The sequence below is a fragment of the Alligator mississippiensis genome, chromosome 5 (genome assembly GCF_030867095.1).
Source record: "Alligator mississippiensis isolate rAllMis1 chromosome 5, rAllMis1, whole genome shotgun sequence".
Lineage (NCBI taxonomy): Eukaryota > Metazoa > Chordata > Crocodylia > Alligatoridae > Alligator > Alligator mississippiensis.
Window position 1 is genome coordinate 182,332,776 of NC_081828.1, and position 21,379 is coordinate 182,354,154.

Sequence of the window (21,379 nt, forward strand, 5' to 3'; positions counted from 1 at the left end):
CATGAAAGAGAAAAAGCTAGAAATTAATGTACATTGCAGTCAAGAATGCAGAGGTTGAAAGGTGAGCCCAAGTGAAACACTAATAGCAAGTCCAAGAGACAGGGAAGTCAGGAGTAAACTAGAGCCTGTTGGATTGAAAGGTGTTTGGAGTGGTAAAGCCTGGACAGGGAAAATATTATTGTCAGACAGCAGTTCTATTGCACTTGTCTGCCTATCAGTAACTGGAACAAGCACAGGATTTGCATCTAGGAATCTCCCTAACTCTGGCTTTCAGGCTGTAAGTTTTCAACCTCTCTGGATGACTGGTGCCACCTTAATCAGGAGGGTCACATGCCCTCTGGCCCCCCCCCCCCAACAACCAGTCAGAAACTGGAGAGGAGGGTCCTGCTGCAGCTAATCGTGCTGACTGGGAAGCGGCCGCGGTGCTTCTGGAAGTGGCTGCGGCACTTCATCCGGTGCTCCCACTCCCTGGCCAGCGCTTGCGGGGAGGGGGGGGGGGGCACCAGCGCTCCTGCTTCCCCCCCCACCCCCCGCCCATTGCCTAAGCGGGGAGTGTGGCCTATCGGGGAGTGTACTGGCGTTCTCAGGGCGTGCACGTGCACCCCTTTGCATCGCCACTGACCTCTCTCTCATACTATTAAGCATATAGTATAATTCAGTGCTTAGGTGCTAGTACTACAAATTCCTTACTTCTGTGAGCATCCAAATTTCTGATAATTTTATTTTTAAATGAGTAAAAGTAGCTTTGGTACTTGATTGAAAGAAACCAAGCCTCTCATGTCCCTGTCTTCCCACAGTTCCCTGTGACACAAAATTAGATGCGTCTATATACACTCGTATGCAGGTCGTAAATAGAGTAAAGAATGAAGCAGGAGTGCCTCTCTGCCAAACAGTGGCAGGAATATAATCCTAGAAAAAACTGTTCCAAACAGGAGATTTTACCACATCTCCAACTGTCCTATGAAATATGAACTTTCATTTCTACCTAAGAGAACTTTTACAATCTTTTTTCTTATGCCTGAAGAAGGATGCTTGTGCCCAAAAGCTTGCAAATAAAGATTTTTGCAGAAATCTAGTTGGTCTAATAAAAGATATCACCTCTACCATGAGTTCTGATTCCAGGATTCCCAAGAGGAAGTACTAGTGATGCAGGCTGGTACTTCCAGCCAGCTGTCTTTATCCTGGAATGGAGATGGTCACAAACAGCATTTGAGCAATCCCTTCATTCAGAAATCCTAGCCCTATGTACCTCATTGCATGGAAGCAGCAAGGCAGAAAAAAACAACCCTTGGGCTCATATTGCATGCTTTGCATAGAAAGTTGCATGCCTGAAACTACCAGAGTGTCTTCCAGAGGCTAACTGAACAAATGGTTACCCTAGGATGGACTCAACTAGGGGAGCAGGCAAACTAGCACACTAGTGAGGAGTTACTACGTCTTTCTGAGAAGCATCTTTCTCAAACACTGTCAGCAGAATGCTATGCATCATGTGTCCAGGCCACTTTTACTACAGAGTGGAGTCCTATTTACTCCAGAGCATGTCCATATTCTATCTTAATTGTAAATGGAATATTTTTGGATTCAAGTGATTTCTAAATTGTAAGAGTTGCTTAGTTGGTCTGACCATATACATAAAACACACACAGGAACAAAACCTACTTTCTAATACCTAGAGCTGGTAGCAAAAGAAGATACTGTATTGTGAGACTGACTAGAGGATTGATGCTAATAAATGCTTTCTGTCATCAGCTGTGTATTAGTGAGTTTGATAGATCCGGTTCCTATCGTCACTTCAATTAAGATGGCATCTTTGGTCAAGATTCCTTTCAAATTAATGAAATGGGGAGAGATGCAAGGCATGGAAAGGTGCCCGCTCAATTCTTCCTACTCTGAGGCTTGTGATTTTTATAGAATGTGCATGTTTTGAAGTATGGTTGCATAGGGTAGAAAATTTGCCAACTGCTTTTGGCGTAAGTCTAAACAGAGAAAGTAAGGCAGGATAGCACCTTACCTATTTGAAGATGCATGAGCTTTTGTAGGCTCACAGCCTACTTTGTCATTTGAAATAGTCTGCATGAAATAGTCTCTGAATAAACTGGTTGTCGCAGACCACTTAGGTGCCCTGCTCCTAAAGAGAGGAAACTGCTAGGGAAAGAGCCCTAGCAGGGAATAAGGAGCCCTGCTGTTGGTTGCCAGGGCAATGGGAGCTAACAAGCAATCACACCTGCCAGCGGTCAGCTGATTTAAGGGAGCCAGGCCCTGTCCCTTTCTAAACCTTAGGAGATGGAGCTGGAGGGAGTTCACTGCCAGCAGCCAAGGAGGAAGGAGCTCTCTGCCTTGGAAGAGAGGGAAAGCCTGACTGAAGGTGCAGCATCTGACATGGCTGAGGGATGGAGTATTCCCTGGTAGGCTGGACTATTGTTATGGCCAGGTGGCTTCCATTTATGTTATAGCCAAGTGGCTTACGTTTGTGTTGCTATTTGTAACCAGTGGTTTGGGTGAGGCTATTAGGGGTTGGAGGAGGCCTCATAGGGGACTCACACTGGAGTGGGGACCCCAGTGCCAGTGAGGGTGCAGCCTTCGGGATGCACAGACCCCAGCCCCAGAGAGGGGCAGTTGAGAAGCCCCAGAGAAGGGGGCATTGCTGGGAAGCCCCAGTGCGGGCGCAGTGAGCCCCGGAGAGGGGGCATTGCTGAGAAGCCCCAGTGGGGGCACGGTGAGCCCTGGAGAGAGGGCGGCATTACTGAGAAGACCCTGAGAGAAGGGCGGCATTACTGAGAAGCCCCAGTGCAGGCGTGGTAAGCCCAGAGAAGGGCAGTTGAGGAGCCCCAGAGAGGTGGCATTGCTGAGAAGCCCCAGTGCGGGTGCGGTGAGCCCGAGAAAAGGGGGCAGCATTACTGAGGAGGCCCCAGAGAAGAGGGCACATAATGAGATAGGGGCGGGGAGAGCCCTAGTGCTGGAGAGGGCACCTATAAAAGGAAGAAAGGCCCAGAGAGGACAAAAAGGGGCTAGATTGTAATAAGGCTAAGACATAATGTCTATTCCATTGGCGAGGCGTGGGCTGCGGTGTAGGGGAGGAAACAGAGCTGCAGATAGCGCCCCTGGCAGCGGGGTGGTACAAGGGCAGCCTCCCGCTAATTAACATCAATTAGTCAGTTAACAGCAAGGCATAGCAGACAAGAAGGTGGGCGGTTGCCCCAGGAACAGGTGTGCAGGCCACATTTGGATCAGCCCAGAGCAGATACCTGTTACACTGGTATAACATGCCACCCTGTCTTGCCTTCAGCCTAACTTCAGACTAACATGGTTAACTACCTCTGCCTGAAGAGATGGGCTGATCAAGAGATGACTGCCTGGGGGTGGGGGAAGGAAAATATGAGTCACTGACAGCAGTCAAGGTTATGCAGCCTGACAGTCTTGATGGAGCTGGCTTTTGCTGTTTGTGTGCTCACATGCACATGCACATGTATGCACCTACCTAAATATATAAAATGTGTATGTATGATGCTACCTTTCTCTCTTTTTGATGAATAGAACATAATGAGATTAGCAAAATTATTTCTAAAACTGATTTTTTTTTTTTCTTCTCCCAAACATGTAAAAGGTATTGGGAATTAAGGACTTAATCTGCATACTGCAGGCTTGCATCAACATTGGGAGATCAAGGTTTGAGTATTTGCTGGGTCAGCATTTTTGATTTTTAAACAAACTCCCGAACCCAGAACAAAACACCCCTCCAAACATGTTAGTGTTATCCAAGATACTCAAGAATTCTGACAATATCTTAAATAATAAAAACATCCATTTAAGCATGATTAGATGTTACAAAAGTGGCTTAGTTGTGATGGCTTGGAAAGGGGGCTTTAATCACTTCATGTACTGGTGCTTTGTTTTTTTCTCTTCTTCCAGGGGAAGAAAAGTCTTGGCCAAATTTCACATACATAAACCACAGGAATTTTTTTTATGGGAAATCTGATTCTGTTTCATTCGTCTGTTCAAACTACAAGTAATGTGTGTCCATTCATAATACAAAATATTCACATACATAAATGAGGAACATTCAAATGTTCACTTACCCTCTCCCCAAATGTGTGATGAGGGAAAGATGGCCTTGCAGTATGCCTAGACTAAGATGGGATATCACATGTCGAAGCCGAGTGCCCCTTGTGTATAACTGTCCTTCTAGGAACTCCAATTCATAGCAATAAGTATAACAGCCAACTATTTTTGTTAATCTCTTCCACAGAAAAATGGCTTAAGGATAGACGCAGTGTCTTAGCTATCCAGATTCCAGCAAACCTCTTGAAGGCTTTATATACTGAAGGCGGCTGGTTGTTTTCAGCCAAATACGTATGAGATACTCCACTTAAAAATAGCATGTGCCATTCTAGATACACTGCTCAAATGAGACCAGTTCTAGGCATCACTGCTGAAGTGAAATCTGGAAGTGACAAAGGAGTAAATAATTGGGATAAAGTCTGAAAGTCCATGATAAAGTAGATTTAGTGAGGACTTACCAGATATCCATCATTCAGAACAATCCTACACTGCAGAAACAATGATCCTGGCAAAGATATTTATCTACACTTTTTTTCCATAGGAAAAGCAATACAAGTGTAAATCTGAATGTCTTCAGGCAGGCAGTCCCAGCAAGATACTACAACGCTAGCACTGAACTACTGTAAAATCTATGAGCACCAAACTGAAAGAGTGTTCAGGGACCATTATGAAAAAGAGGACAAACTGATTCTTTGCTAGGCTGTATGGGGAGAGGTTGAAGGTATTCTTGGAAGATGGAGCTTTTTCACTTGTTTTCTGGTTTCTTGTATAGAATTGCTTCTTATGTTCTTGTGATCCCAAATTTAACCAAGGGTTAGGATGTTTGGAGTTCTTGTTTTCATCTCCAGTGCTGAGCCCTATCCCAGACAAAGTAGCTGACTGGAAGAGCAGCTTTATGCATTGTACCTTCTCTAAGGCTGTTGCCACTGCTATACTTCTCCCTTTACTAGGTGAGATAAGTAAATCTCCTTCTCAAAGGTGGTTGGTGCATTCCAGGGCCATTCCCATCACTGCTAACCAGCACTCCTAACCCTGAACCAGGGGTGCGCAGCATTGATTGCATTGGCCAGTGTGGCCAGTGGGGGCTAGTCTATAAGAGTTGTCATTTCCACAGGCAGGGAGAGCCTCCAGAGCGTGCCAGCTCTGGTGCTGCCTGAGCTATTTTAGTGAGAGACTTGATGGATTTCAAGTGTTGAAGGGCTAAATCTCTGCCTCTAGCCCAGAGGTAGGCAACCCCTGACACGGGTACCAGAGCGTGGCACACGAAGGCGTTTTGCTTGGCACTTGCACCTCAGGGCGGACGGTGGGGAAGGCGCCGGGGTTGTGCTGCCGCAACAAGGGTTGGCCCTTTACCATCTGCCCCTGCCGCGCTGAGTTTTCGGGTGTTTTGGCACTCGGTCCAAACACGTCGCCGACCCCTGCTCTAACCCGTGCAGGACCCTTTAGGATGCAAACAGGACCTCTTTCTCCTCTTCCTTTGCTCTCTGGGCACTGGGAGACGTGGCTGGAGCAGCCCCAGAAGCCCAGCAGGAAGGCAGTGCTGCGCTGCCCCCGCGCCCCACGAGCCACGGAGCGGGCTGGGGCGGGGGGAGACGGCGCCTGCCGCGGGACGGGAGCTGGCCCTGCTTTAAAAGTTTGCACGGGGTCGGGGTAGCCTCTGCCTTGGGGCGCGGGGAGCTTCGCCCTCGCCCAGCTGCCCCGGCGGCGCGGAGGCCCAGGGCACAGGCGCGCCCCGCCCGCGGCGGCAACAATAGTGATGCCCATAAAAGGAGCCCGCGGCAGCCGTGAGGTGCCGGCTCTGCCCGGGGCTTGGGGTGCTGCCCCGCGGGGAGCCGGGGCCGGTGGGGCGGGTCCCGTCCCGTCGGAGGAGACCCCAGCCCCGCGCGGCAGCAGGGCGATGGTCGCTGCCACTTTCTCCCGGCCCGACGCGCCTCCCCCTTGCCTCCGCCCCCGCCCCCGCCCGGCGACGCCGGTGCCCGCTCCCTTCGCTCCAGTCGCCGGCGCCGGAGCTGGACGCAGAAGCCCCGCGCGCGCCCGGATCGCCCCGCGCGCTGCCGGCCGCATGGCCCGGCGCTGAGGAGCCCGCGCCCGCGCCGCTGTGCCCGGCTTCTGGCAGCGGCTCCCCGGGACTCTTCTCCAATGGTCCAAAGCGACATGTCCAAATCGCCTCCCACCCCGGCAGCGGCGGCGGCGCAGGAGCTGCAGATGGAGCTGCTGGACAATCCCCTGCCCGCAGCGGCGGCCGCGCAGGTAGGCGCGGGGGAGGGGAAGGGGGTCCCCCACGGGCCGCGTGGTGTCCTCAGCCCGCGGGCGGCTCCCCGCGCCTCGCCCGGGGCAGGGCGCGGCTCTAACCCGCTCCCCGGCTCGCGCGGGTGCAGCCCCTCCGGCCAGGGGAGAGCCGGGCTCCCAAACTCGGCGCCCTTCCCCGTAGGCGTCTGCCGGCCGGGGCTCCCGCGCCCGCGCCCCGGGGCGCCCCAGGCTCGCCCGGCCGGGCAAGGGCGCGGGCCAGGCTCCCTCCCCTGGCCGCTTCCAGCCTCCCGGAGAAAAGGAGGAGCTCCCCGCGCAGGTTGCTCCAGCAGGGAAGTTGCTGAAGGGGGCTGGATATTGTGTGTGTGATGGAGGCTAACGCACCTCCTCAAGACCCCGTGTTTTGCCAGACGGGCTCGTGCGCGGTTGCGCTACATCTCTGCCAGCTTGACGCTGCTTTGCTGTTTAGCCTGAGGCTGCTATTTTTAAGCCCAGGCTGTGCGTGGTAAAAATCTGCCTGCGTGTTTCAGGAATGCTCTGGCTCTCGTTAAAAGATGGAGCGCCGGGTTCCCGCCCCCGTTTTGGGCTGTTGATGGCTTTTGGTCGCTTTCGCACCTATCTCTGATCCTTCATTTTAGTTGAAAAGGAAGCCCAGCTTGGCCACAGTGGGGTAGATTAGAAATGTTGCCACGTGGAAAGCGGGGGCAGACTGGCAGATAACCCTAGACTTCACCTTTTTTTTATCAGAGATGATTTAAATAGGTTGTTTCCTTTTCTTTTCTTATTTGGACATTAGCTTGTGATTTTAAAAGAGACCACGAGGGTGTTTGCTTTGCTTTGCTTCTGGAGCTACAGTCAGGAGCAACGCTGTAGGGCGCCAGGCTCTGCAAGCTTCTCCACAAGGCAGTGCCAAGGCACCTAATTTCTCATCTCTGCTCTTCTCATGTCTGTCCTGTCCTGAGCAGACAGACACTTCCAACAGATAATTACCAAATTTCATGGTGGTTTTGTGATATGAGCCCGTGTCCACTGCTGATCTTAACTACAACCCATCTACAAAAGTGAAAACTAACGGCCTTTATTTGTCTGTGAGGTCCCATGCTTGTATTCTCATTCATATTGTTGTTTTCTGAATGCATGAATCTCCATTTTTCATAATGGTGAATGATTCATAGATGTTAGAGGCTGGAAGGGACCTCACGACATCATTGGGTCCAGCTCCCATGCACTTGGGCAGGAAAGACTGCTGGGCTCAGATGACCCCAGCCAGGTGTGCATCAAATTGTTTTTTTTAAAGATCTCCAGGGTAGGTGATTGTACCACCTCTGAGGGGTGTGGTGGATAATACATCTTTTCATAAATACAGTCAAATTCCACTTCACTGGACCAAGGTCCATCAGGTGACAGAGTGGTCTTTTCTTCCTTAGCCTCCTTGCATGTCCTTAATCTTATGCAAACTTGTTTCATCAAGAGTTTCCAGGTTATTGGAAAAAATATTTGAATAATAAAGTTAAAGTAATTCTTTAGCATCTCACAATACTTGAAAGACCATTCTTTTGACTTCAAAATATTATCACTGGAAAAAAATGCCTAAAATGCATGCAATAAAAACTTGATATTACTAAAAATAGGGAGGCTGAATGCAGGATTTGTGATCTATTAACTGCAATATTTTAAAGGTATTCCAGAAATGCTCACCTTACCTTCATGTGTATAAGGTATGCATAGGGTTATCATGTCGTATGATCATTGTAAATATTTAAAAAAAATACTTCCTAAGAAATGTTCTCAGCAAAGATATTAGAGGGGGGGAAAGTTTATGGTATAACATCACTTCTTAATTAATCTTTCAGAAGTGCTGCTGCCAGGAATGATATCATTCCTGCTAGACAGGGATAGAACCAACTATATACTGTATTCTCTTGCATATATCACGCACCCCCAAACAAGACACGTAACTTGTTTTTGGGATGGCAAAATGAAGAACAAAAAAGATTTTTTCCAGTGATATGTCTGCATACAACAAGGACAGAGTCTGATCCTCAGCTCACCCTCACTCCCTTTGCTGCTCTTACAATTGCTCTGCAAGCAACTGAAGAACTTGCTGCAGAACTTACAGTTTTAACCCTGAAGTGTTGGCTGCTCTGCCGAAAGCTGAAACTGTAGCTGCTGCTGAAGCCTGGGGTCCGTGGGAGAACTAGGATTTCAAAAAAATCTAAAAATGGTTTTCAGGACTAAAGAGAAGAGTGACCAGGAGTGCAAATTCTGCAGTAAAATTTCATAAGAAAGGATCACTTGATTATTGGAACATGAAAGGGGAATGGGTGGTTAACACCTGTTGCATAGATAGCAATTACCAGATGCCAAGGCAGCTTCTGATGAGCCATGAAGTCTATTTGCTTTCTCAGCACTGCATGAATAGAAATGCCATTGCTGCTATTCTGGGCAGGAAATCAACTTCTCCATTTAAGGCAAGTTTTCCACAAACCCCAGTTTTGGAAAGCCAATTCTGAAGAGGAGAGTTTCATGTGGTATGTGAGGAAATATGGTATTAAGATGCATGCCAGCTAGCCAAGCTAAGTCATAGCTCTGTTGAGGAGCTAGTGTGATTGCTGATAGTTTGTGCTTTTCTGTTGCTATTGTTTCCAGTAGTATGGAAGATGATTTGTTGCATAGTGGTCTAATACTGTTTTCTAATATTTTGCAAGAAAATTAAATCCCTTTGAGGCACTGATCATGGAAGTCTAGCTGAAACTCTGCTAAAAAGCTTGTTGGAACAAAGACCATCTCTCTGTATAGTAAATAGTCATGTCTATTAGTGGCTAAAGAGGGATGCATGAAAGGAAGGATCCTGAAGCCCTGTAATAATCAACTATAGAATAACCTGCTAGGGGACAGAGGTGGAGGAGTATAATATCTAAAAAGAATGTTTACCCCTTTTCCTGTGGCTTCATTTTGCTTTTTTTCTTATTTCCTTATACAACTTCAACAATTTGGTTTCTAAAACTTAACTAATTGCAAATGAAAGCACATACCTGCTCATTTGGGATATTCCTTTTACTTCCAGTTATAACTTCTGAAAGCCTAGCCATATTCTGATGACTTTTTTTTGATAATAGGTTCTTGCTTCTTTCATGTCAAGGGGCTTCAGTGTTCCAGGGGAGCTTTCTTTCACTTCTCATGTGAATGTGCAGGCTCTGATCCAGTAAATAAATAATCAGGTATTTGGCTTTATATATGGTTGTCCTCAGGTTGAATGAGGTTGATTTCAGATCCACGCTCCGGTTCATTTCTGGTGGAGAGAAATTGAAGTCGTGAGGCATGGTACAATGTTTGTTTTGCTGTCTGTACATGTTGTTGACAATCTTCCTAAAGGGCTCAATACCCTTGTCTGGTTATAGAGATAGCTACATTAATTGCTGTTCTCCCAGGTCTCTCACTATCTTCCTAATTGCCACAGATCTTTTTCCCCCTTCTCACTGACTTATTTTCCTATAATGAGGAGCCTGAAGAGCAGCACCAGATTTATTACGTTGCCCTCTAGTACCCTGCTATAATGGAACTGATTTATGTTAACCAGATAAGTGCATAACTCACCTAACTGCATAACACAACACCAGTTTCAGTTTTGTTACTTCTTGCTTACATAGTGACAAGCATTAATAATCCATATACAGGTTACATTTATAGACTACTTGAGTGTATAAGCATCTGTCAGCACACTAATTCATAACCTCATTGTACTCCTGGTAGGGACTGAAAGGCTAGGGACAGAAGTTGCACACAAACCAGTTTAAGTGATCAGAAACTGGCTTAAACCTGTAACGGAACAGAAGATCAGTGCATATAAACCAGTTTCAAAATGGCCAAAACTAGTTTGAGATAAACCTGGTTGATTGTTGTATCAGACTTATCTTATTGAGGACAGATTGGTTTACGGCACTTCTGTCCCAGACCCCTTCTTGGTTTAAGGTAAATCGGAGTCCCCCCAGCATGCTTTGCAGCGCTGGGCTAGGCTGGGTTGGGCTGTCTATTCCAGCCAAGCAGGGTTAGCCTCACCCCTCTCTTCCCTAGCCAGAGCTCTGTCACTGCTCTGCGTGACTGCAAAAGAGGTGGGGGTGGGAACCCTGCTCTGGATTGCTGCCGGATCTGCCTGGCAAGGGGGCAGTAGCCCTTGCCAGGTATCCTCAGCCCCAAACCCCCCTCACTGTTCCAGTGGCAGGAGTGGGGGCACAACCAGACCCCAGCAGTCTGAGAGAAAGCAGGGGTTTAATCCCCGCATTGCAGGGGGAAGGGGGGCACAGGCACTGAAAGGCTATGCTTGTGCACCTGGGGCCACAGTAGCCAGACACCAGTAGCCTGAGGGTAAGTGGGGGGGTGTAATCCCCCCATTACAGGCAGCAGCAGTGCAGGCACCAACACAGCACTGGTTCCATCCCATGCTGAAGATCTCCTCCCGCAGGGCCTGCACTACAGTGACTGGGCTGAGTCCCTCAAAGGAGTGGCCAGCTGGCGGCAGGGAGGAGTGTGGAGATGTGACCTGGCTGCGGGGGGTGGGGAGCCAGGGCTAGTTATGGAGCCTGACTCTCTGCTGCCTTCCACTGCAGCAGCATGGCCCAGTTTGGAGTGGCTCTAGGGGGCAGGGGGCAACACCCGCTACCTCCTGTCTCTAGCCCTACACAGGGGCTGCAGTTTGCTCCCTGACCCCTCTTTCTCTCTCCCAGAGGCAGCAGCGGCAGAACAAACTATAGCGGTGGGCAGAGATGAAGCACCTATCATGTGCTGCTTGCTTGTGTAGTCGCTGGGTGCTTGGGGTGGGCCAGGGGCAGGGCAGTAGTGGGGAGACGCAATAGACTGCCACAGGAGTGCAGCCCAGTCCATTCCAGCCTGGCCCTGTGGCCCAGGGACGAAGGCAGTGCCTGGCCTGCAGCAGTTCCCCCTTCCACTCAGGCTACTGGCGTCTGGCCTCTGCAGCCCTGGGCATAGGGCCCTGGGTACATGAGCAGAGCCTATTGGTGCTTGCGCTGCCCCCGGTGCAATGCAGGGATTAAACATCCACTTCCCCCTCAGGCCACTGGCATCTGGTCCTGCCTCCACTCCTGCCACCAGCCAGCTCTTCCCTCAGCTTAGTTTCCCCCCAGCTGAGGGCTTGCTCTAGGGCCCTCCAGCTTCTGGCCTGATCCACTGCAGGCATGTGCCTGCATTTCCAGAGTCAAAAGTGAATGCCTTTACCCTTTAAAATTGGTTCAATCTACTCAGGTTAGCCTAACCTGCAAACATTGAATCAATTCATGCTCCAGCTTTTTGAATGTCTGTCCCTAGCCAAACTGTCTACTTTGTGTCTAATTGTACTTTTTTTTTTTTTTTTTAAGTGCCCTATAGTCCAGGAAAGGGAAGCAGATGTCAAAGGGCTTCTATGAAAAGCATGGAGAATGATGGGAGCCTAGGATCACTAATACTAGGCACCTACAGCTGTGAACAATGCAGCTTAAATGCAGGAATCTGTTTGTTCTGTGGTGTTGGCAACCCAGAAACTGATTAGCTCCTCTCATTTTCCAGGCTTTTAATAACTGCCTCTAAACCACCTATTAGACAGTGCAGTGTACTTAAAAAGCATTGTTTACATTGAGTTTAAGTGTATACTCTAGACAAGTGTTTAGCCTTTCTGCAGCCCTGAGGTTAGGTCCTGTACTCCATTTTGCCTGTTAAATGAAGATTTTGTAACAAAATATTTAAGTATCTGTACTAACTCAGAAGCTGACATTACAGTTCATAGACAGAGAACATGTTTCCCCCCCATTTAACTGATTACCAACAATGTTTTAACTGTATATTGAGTGTTTTATGCTAAGCTATCAGTCTCTAGATTACCAACTGCAAGATGGCAATGTTTTAAATAGGGCAGATTAACACAGAGAAGAGAGAACACCAGATTCCCCTTTTTCAATATGATTGCCTGTGGGATGTGGTGTTTTTTCTTAACCAAAACAGTGTTCCAGTCTTGCACTCCTATGTTGGGGAAAAAAAATCACAATAGCTTTTGAATATAAACCAGTGCTGTTTGCTTAACTTTATTTCTCTTGTTTTTTCTCCAACTTCTTGACAGGTCCAGTCTCCATAATCTTGGTTTTTATGTATATTAGGTTGGATCTATGTAATCAGTTTCTTCCAGAGGCATTTGTTTCTCACTTAGGTATTGCATGTTGTCAACTGTAGCCACACACAGTCTGCCTCCTCTGCCCCAGAGTGGGACAGGCCAGGCTCCTGGCAGCAGATGCTGCCATGATTCCACATCCCGCTCCCCAAAATCTCCTTCTGCAGGCCAACTGCTCTGTTACGCTGCTACACAGCCCAAGTTGTTGGCTCAATCTGAAGCAATCTGGTTTTACTTCCTTTTTTTTCCTTGAATCAGAAATTTGAACAGGATTTCACAGAGCTTCAGTGATTTTTGCCCTTTTTCCCCCCCCTCTCGGCAGAAAAGAAGACATTATGCTCCAGACTCTACCATTCCAGTTCCTCTACTCGGTGCTTTTCTGTGTCAACATAAGACCCAAGATTCCAAGTAACACATTCAATCAAAAGAAGTCTCACTGTCCCTGCAGGACTTCTCCTAGACCTTGTTTCCAGGGTTTTCCAGCCTCCTTGGCTAAGGGAGGCTTTTCTTGAGGTCTCTTTGTATCCAGTCTTCTGCCTCACTGAGGACAGTCCCCTTCTACATCTTTCTTTCTGCTCAAGTTTTCTATGTGACTTCTTCCAGGACATGAAAAAGAGTAGGTGTGTAGTCTACAGTATAAATGGAACACTGGAATAGGCTCATAGGCCTAAAAACCCAGGGATGCTTCTTTCACTGATACTGAATTCAGAGGTCCTGATGAATGGTGTGATTAATCTGTTTAGCCTTACACTGACTACTTATCTCTAGGGTAGCGTAGGATGGAAGGGCTAGGAGGGTTTCATGGCAGTTAGGAGGAGAGGTGGTCTGTGGGAGGAGGGCATACCATGTCCTACCTTCTCCTGGTCAATAGAGAATGGATGTTAGAAATGGAGAGTGTCTATATGGTGAGTCCTGACCCTCTGGAAACCTTACAGCCCAGATGCTTCTAATGGCAACAGCATATCATAGGCTGACACAGAAGGAGAAAAGATCTGTCCTGTACTGGATTGTGATTAGAGAGTTAGGATGGGTCTGCCAGGCACAGCAGAACAGGGGTGGGCAATTATTTGGGCCTGCAGGCCACATAGGAAGTTTTTGATAAGCTGTCACAGGTTAGGTCAGCACTGCTCCTGCCATGCAACAACTCGCCAAAACTCCCTGTGTGGGATGGGGCCATGGGGAGGTGGCAGGAGCAGTATTTGGAACCAGGATGGGTGGGCAAGACTGGTGACAGCATGGAGCTGGGGCCCGGGGCAGAGCTATGACGGGTGCACAGAACCTGTGATAGGCACAGGTTCTGCAGGCAGGGGCATGCAGGGAGTGGATTATGGCTCTGCCTCTGTGGGAGGGTCTACAGGGGGCATTTGTGTGTGGGGGGGGTGCGCGCGCACGGGGGGGGTAGGAGGCGGGAGTAGTTGCCTGGGCATTAGGTCCTGGGAGCCAGTTGGGGGTGAGGGGAGGGGGGGGACAGGGTGTGCATGCAATAGAGCTTGCCCAGGCAGTGCAGTCCACAGCTGCTACTGTGGTGCTCTGTGGGGCTGAGTCTTGCCTGCTCCTACCTTGGGCAACTCACACTTCGCTTCTGCCTGCACCCACTGACCTGGCCCCAGCTAGCATGCATGGCTTACTGATGGGGCTGCTCCTAATGCAGCTGCAGCTTCCCAGGTCCTGTTTGGCTCCCCACCACCTCCAGCAGCAGCTTCTCCTATTCCCGCCCCTGTTATGCTGCTCTGGGTGGGGGGGAGCTTCAGCTGGGTGACTCCTGCCCCACCATGTGGGGCTCTGGCTTCAGCTCCTGGCTGCTTTTTATCCCCTCTACCCACCTGCCTGCAGGTGGCTGCTCATCATGCTGGATGGGTGGAGTGGGTGGAAGGCATCCAGGAGCTGGAGCCCACACAGTGGGGCAGGAGCTACCCAGCTGAAGCTACTTCCCTACCTAGAGTGGCATTGCAGGGGAAGGAGGAGGAGCCACCACTGGAGGTGTGAGGAGCCAAGCAGCACTTGGGTAGCAGCCACACCAGTAGCAGCCTTGCCAGAAGCTGTGAACTCTGGCTGGGACCGGGGCCGGGGCCAGCGGACGCAGGCAGGAATGCAGCACTGGCTGCTCCAGGTGGAGCTTGGCCCTATGTGGAGCACTGCAGGGGCAGCTTTGGGCTGGATCCAATCGACTGGTAGGCACCTGCTATGGGTACTATGTCCTGGGAACTGGACTCATGGGCTGGATCCAATCAGTTGGTGGGCGGAATCCGGCCCATGGGCCATATTTTGCCCACCCCTGCAATAAAATGTCTGTAATGGAGACTGTGGGCTTCGGCTAGCAGCTTATGTAGCAAATGAATAGCTGTATATAGGGGCTGCCAGTGAAATGAGAGTGTCTTCTATGGCAAAAGGAGAAATTAGGATACTCATGACATTTTTCTATCTGTAAGCCTAATAAACAATTTTGAACACTTACTGTATATCATTAGGGGCAAGAATCTATGGAGTCTCATGGCTGAAGTGCTTGAAACACTTGCTTTTGAGATAAGATATGTCTGGCATTGGACCAAGTATAAAGATTTTAATGTACCTCGCCCTCACTAGATGAGGTTACTGACAGTGGAAATGCATTGTTCTGGAACTGAGTGGTCTGGTTAGATCTGCATGTCCTGCATTTCCCTAAAGCTCTGTTCTTTGTTATCCACTGTATGTATACTCATAAATTTCTTGGTGTTAAATCCTGCTGCAGAGGGAGGAAAAAAACAGCATTTTCTGTCTGTTCTACAGGAACATTCCCTACCTACTCTAGCAATTCTCTATTAAAATATTCCACAAATCTTTTAGGATAACACTTCTCCATTGTTGTAGAAACTATTTTGTTCTTGGTTAGTCCTTCATTCCAGACTCTAACATAATTTAATCTTCATTTCAGCTCTTTATTTTTGTTTTCTCTGTGCTTAATTCATCCCAGCTCCTTCCCTGCATCATCACTTTTGTCCACTTCAGTGACTCTGCTCTCTAAATACTCTACATCCATCTTCGGGTCTTTGAAGGAGGCCAACATGCCTGCTTTTATCATGTTAGCTCTGCCACTAACTTTTATATCAGTTTTAGTGCCTGGCACTGTTTTATCCATTATGTAGCAGTTTGGATTGGGAATCGGCTGCTACTGAATATACTAAATATGCTGACTTTTTCTGTTTTGATATAAGAACTAACACAAATTGCAGTGGTTATTCATTTAAAATCATTATCAACTGGTTTACTGATTGTAGAGTGCAAGTTATTTGAGGCCTTTTAGACTTGGTCTTCCAAATGTTACTTAGCATTGCATTTTGCCTATGGTGATCAGCCGGGATCCAGGTTTTCCATTTGCCGTGGAAAAACATGGAAAAACGTTTTTCTCCTTTATCTTCTAAAGGAGAAAAATGCAGATTTTTCTCTTAAACGAGAAAAACCCAAGAAACAGTAGGATCCCCTTGCAGGCTGACAGAGTTCCAGCCTGAAAGAGCCTGCTTGGGGCTGAGGAGGTGGGGAGCAGGGGGTGCCACATGCACATACATGCATGTGGCAGCTAGGCAATGTGGTGGAGAGCCACTCCTGCAGCTCACTCCAGGGAAGTCTTTGGGGCATAGGCAACTTGTGGAGGGGGGGGGGGTCACAGGCAATGCATTTTGGGGGGGGGGGGGAAGGGAGAGGCGTGTGGCCTGCCTACGATTTTTGTACCCATGGCAGGGCATGGGGCTGCAGCCAGGATGGACCAGCTCCGGGACCCAGTGCAGAAGGAAGCATTGTACTACCACTGCTGTACTTTACCTTGGTGTGGACATGGTGGCATGGTACTCCCTCTCGCACTGGGTCTCATCCACTGCACCACAGAGGCAGCTTTTGCCTAAAGGTGGATCAGCCTGGCTGCAGTCCTGTTCCCCACTGTGGGTGCAGAAATCGGGGGGGGGGTGGGGCGGGGCAGGCACGGCACATACACTGAGGGGGCTGGGGATGGGGGACAGCAGTTTGGGAGGGGGGGCACCAGCAGGACTGGGGGGACAGGGGGCTGTGGGTTGGGAGTGGGAGGCACTGGCAGGGGTAGGGGGGAAGTTGGTCAGGAGTGAGGGGCACTGGCAGGGTCAGGGGGATGTGGGTCAGGAGTGAGAGGCACTGCTAGGGCTGGGGGGTAGGGGACTGTGGGTTGGGAGTGAGGGGCAGGGACAGGGCACTGGCATATCAGAGCTACTCAAATGCCACAAAGCAGCAGAGGGAAGGGGTAGCCACAGCTGGGCCCCACGTCCTGGTGAGCAAAGGAGGCAGGGGGAGCTCTGATTTTCTGTGATAAAAAACCAAAACAAAACAAAATCAAATGCCAAAATACGTAAGTATTTAGAATTTATTTTATTATAATGATTGAGGCACTGGTAGGCTTCCAAACTGCTTTAAAATTGTAAGTATATCAATAAAACATTGAGTTCAATTGATAGCTAGACAGATAGTGGTGTTTCATTTAATTTGTGGAAAAACACAGATTTTTGGGTTCTTTAATCAGAGAATTTTGGATTTTTAAACATAGAAAACCAAGATCCCTGTGATCAGCCTGTATTCTGTTTATTTTGTATGTTGGAGAACGAAGCACTGATGAATGAATTAAGAATTGGTGATGCATGCTTTCTGTGTGTTAGGGCAGAATCTTGTTAAAATGGGTTTTTAATTGGGTAAAAGGAAAACTCATCTGTTTCTAATAACTTATAAATAATTAACTGGATATGAAACTATTAATATTCAGGGAACCCAGTATACATGTTTAACATAATAATATTATTTTCATTGCTTATTTGATTAGATGGATTCAATTAAAGAGTGACATTAACTTAAAAATAAGAAAAATCACATCTTTAATATTGTGTTGGGTGAACATTTTTTACAAAAGTTTTTTGCTAGATTTTTTTTAATGTTCTTATGTTGCCTGCCTGGTATTTTAGGAAGCAGCAGAATTTAAACGTGTGTGTTATGTTTTTTGTCTATGGCAACACAGCCCATTTTAAAAGAACTTCACACATCTGACTAATAAACCAAGCTGCAGTCTTGCTCTGGTAAACACTAAAGCACATGTATAGCTTTCCTTGCATAAGTAGTGTTGTAATGAAGTCAATGGAAGTGCTCTTGTGAGTGAAGTTATACCCATGCTTGAGTATTTGTTGGACTGGAATCTTTTTATTATGAACACAAGTAAAAATTATTTTACACCAGATTGTGGTTGTTCATGTGTAGACTTTCACCCAAAGAACAGATGAACGTTGTCTTTTCTTAACTAATGTAGGAGCCTATGCATTCTTTTGCCTACCTACCATGGAGTGGCCTGGTTTGTGATCAGCAGGTTGGAAAATTCTAGAGTGCAGGAATACATACAGTCCCAAAGTGCATTGGGTTCAAGAAAGACTGCCTAGCATAGCTATTTATTCAGTCCAATGACTACATGCCCACAATTCACCCCTTATTTCTAATTATTTAATTGTAGCAAACTGCTCTTTTTTTCTTGCAATAGCAGATAAAATACCTACTTTTAATATCATATTTCTTGCATACAGTGCACCCAATTAGCCCCCTCCCCACATCGGGATAAGCGTATTAAGCAAGGCTGATTTTCTGCCCCAAATAAAATCATCCTAATTTGATTTCTTATTCACAGTGCACTTCTTATCCACAGCTGCCTCAGTATTGTTCAGGCAGCTGAGTGAGTCAGTTGACTTAGGCTAGGGACAGACATTAAAAAAAGCCTGAGCCTGAATTGATTCAATCTTTGCAGGTTAAACTAAAAGCTTGAACTGATTTGGAGGTGGATAGACATTCCCTTTTCATTCCAGAAATGCAGGCAAATGCCTACAGTGACTCAGGCTAGAAGATGGGGGGCACTAGAGCAGCCCTCCGTTCCCTTCTACAGTACTGAGCTTGGGGGGTGGAGGTGGGGCATGGCCAGGCCCCAGCAGGATATTGATAATAATGTTTATCACCCCTAACTCAGTGTTTATCACTCCATTAAGAAAACACAGAGGGACATTACCAGCTACCTGTTGATTCTGCCTTTGTCAAAGCATGGACTGGAGCTAGCATGGGGTCTGGTCTGCTTGCTTATGTACAGATACCTCTCAGCAAGGTAGAGGTGTGGGGGAGGGAATCCCTGCTTAGCAGGGAGGGGGAGGAGGAAGGAGCCTGCAAGTCTCTGCCTGAACTGCATCCAGGGATTGGAGGGGAAGGGTCAGCTCTGCTGTGAAGCAGACAGCCCTGCCCAGCCCAGAGAGCGTGCGGGGATGCTGGGGGAGTCTGATTTATCTTAAACCAGCAAGTGGTCTGGTTACAGACATTGCATAAACTGGTTTGACCCAAATCTGTTAAGTCAGATACTACATTCAACCAGGTTCATCTCAAACTGGTTTCAACCATTTTCATACTGGTTTATGTGCACTGAATTTCTGTTCTGTTACAGGTTTAAACTAGTTTCTGGTCACTTAAACCAGTTTGTGTAACCTCTGTCCCTACCCTTAATGGCCAATTGTTCTTCACTGCACAAGTGTTAAGTCACCCCTCCTTTTCAATGGTCTTGATGTTCCACTAATCTTTCTTAAGGCAGTTTCACTGTGCTATCTGTTAGCCTAAGCAGGAAAAGGAGGGCGAGTCATCTGCTGAAGATTAGACTCTGTCCCTGTCTTATAAAGCCATAAACCTGGAATTTTTTTATCTTTAGTCTACCTTTCATAAACAAGGTACATATATTCTGGGGGCTGTTGTATGCAAGAAAATACAGTATACAAGATTGCGGTATAGGAGTAAGTTCATTTCAATATGTCTGTTCACTGTTTTTCTTTAAATTGTAAGTTCCTGTTCATAAGTTTGTGTGTACAAAGAGAGCTTTGTGTGAAAGATATGCTTAAAGAGTGGAATAATCATGCAAGAGCAAAATCATTAACCTTAACTTCTATAGTTTTATTGAGAGTTTGTATTTTCCTTTAAATCTATATATCTTGGAGCTAAGTGAGAATCTCAGCTATCCTTGAAAATTCAGCATATTCCTTATCTGCATCATTGTTAGAGAACAAGTAGATTACATGAAAGGGCTCAAACCAGAGGATGAGTAAGATTGATTTTTTTTTTTTTTTAAATTTTGCTACTTTAAAATAAGAATTTGAAAAGATTTTAATACTTTTGAATTTTTGGAGCTGGCAATATACAGGGAGTACTTGATGCAGTATGGAATCATCAAGAAGTGCCATCGTGCAGCTACCAGCTTGCCCCTGATTAGCAGAAGGAGCGAAGTTTAAGACTGCTTATTAGTATAATGAGAATAACCATTATCCTGTATCATGGGATTTTTTTTTTCTTTTAGTTATGCAGTCATCTGACCTGGAGAACACAAATAAGTTTGAGTATATAACATACAATTATATAGTGTGTGTATATACTATCATGCTGAACATCTCTAATGCATACATTTGCTGGTGCTCATATATAATTGTCAGTTTGCACTTGTAAAAAATGCAAACCCTACTGTGTAACAAAAATGAAGTGAAAGATTGAGTTTCATTTCAGTTAGATATTGATTTGGATTCTGATCACTCCTGGAGACAAGTCATGTTAATTTTGGTTGTAGAAATTAGATTACTATCCCTGCTTTTTTTTCTCCTAAAACAAAATGTTTGAACTGAGATCCCAACCAATAAAATGCAGTGGCAGATGTAGGCAGTCGCATTGCAAAATGTTCAACAAATAGTTCTTGTCATCTGGCATACTTTTAGGTCTCAATATAATGTTCAATGTATCGACTCTTTGCAGGTTGAGGAATTGGTCTTGTTAGTTAAACGCTACTTTAACCATATTTCTAACATCCTACTTTTTTAGCAGACATATAGCTGTTAATCCAATGAGTCCACCATAAACAGTGGGAACATCTGATTTTTATATACTTTGCTATATTCTTGTAATGGAAAAGCAGCCAAAAGTGATATAAAGAATAGAGAGGTAATATCAGGTATTACAAAACTGAACACCGTAACATTTTATAGATACATTTGGTAGATAGTAGGTACAAAATATGAAAAATATCATATCAGAGGAGAATTGAATGTATAAATTATTACGTAGATGTATCCCTATAAATTACTGGATCTGTTTTACTGATGGTATCAAATATTTGTCACTTACCTTAGCTAAAATTTTCTATCTTCTCTGGCTTCTGCCACAGGAATTTTACAGGCATAAAATATGCCATCTTAATTTTTTAATTTGCTTTCTATATGCTAAATTTTGGTACCTGTTAATGATAACTTGAGAAAAGGAATCACTCAGTAAACTGACAGATATTTGAGTCACTTTCCCTCTAATACAGTAGTTACTTTTCATTCTCACAACAAAATGCATACATTTGGTAAATCATTCTTACTATGTATTGATAAATGTGTTTGTTTATCTGCTATTTGAATATCAAATTAAACTGTTTTTTAATTTGACCTTGTATATTTTTTCCAAAGGTACTCTCTTCTCACTCCCCAGTTCCTCAGCAGTAACTGTGCAGTGACCTGTGGCAGTTTAAAATTCATGAAGTCACATTATTCTCTAAGAAGAGAAAATAGCTATTAAGCCAATTGAATAATTTGTTTAGCATTGTCTTAATGTAAATTAAGAGAAAAACCATAAAGTATTACGTTGGGTTTGCTGGTTGTTATATGTAAACTGACAGGACGCTTTTGGAGTTATACATTTGAAAGACAAGAGGGACGGACCACTGTGTTCACCTAATCTAACCTCCTATGTAGCATTTTCTGTAGGATTTTCCTGAATCAAACCCTGTAGCTGTTTGAAGCAGTACATTCTTTTTTGATTTTTTTTTTTTTTAAATAGTCTTGATTTAAAATTTTCCAGTAATGGAGAACCTGCAACAGCATTGATAAATTGTTC

The 21,379-nt window shown here is 46.3% G+C and overlaps 1 protein-coding gene across 3 annotated transcripts in view; it reads left to right on the forward strand.

The window, feature by feature from the left end:
* Positions 1-2,300: 2,300 nt before the first annotated feature.
* CACNB2 (calcium voltage-gated channel auxiliary subunit beta 2) overlaps positions 2,301-21,379 on the forward strand; it is a 446,893-nt gene continuing 427,814 nt past the window's right edge. The window contains exon 1 of one of the 3 annotated variants that reach the window (XM_059729059.1): positions 2,301-2,405. In XM_059729059.1, coding sequence (XP_059585042.1) covers positions 2,391-2,405 — 15 coding nt within the window. In that variant the 5' untranslated portion in view covers positions 2,301-2,390. Of the gene's footprint in view, positions 2,406-5,881; positions 6,310-21,379 lie in introns of those variants that run through there. The other 2 variants (XM_006271434.4, XM_006271433.4) reach the window with 2 other exon arrangements.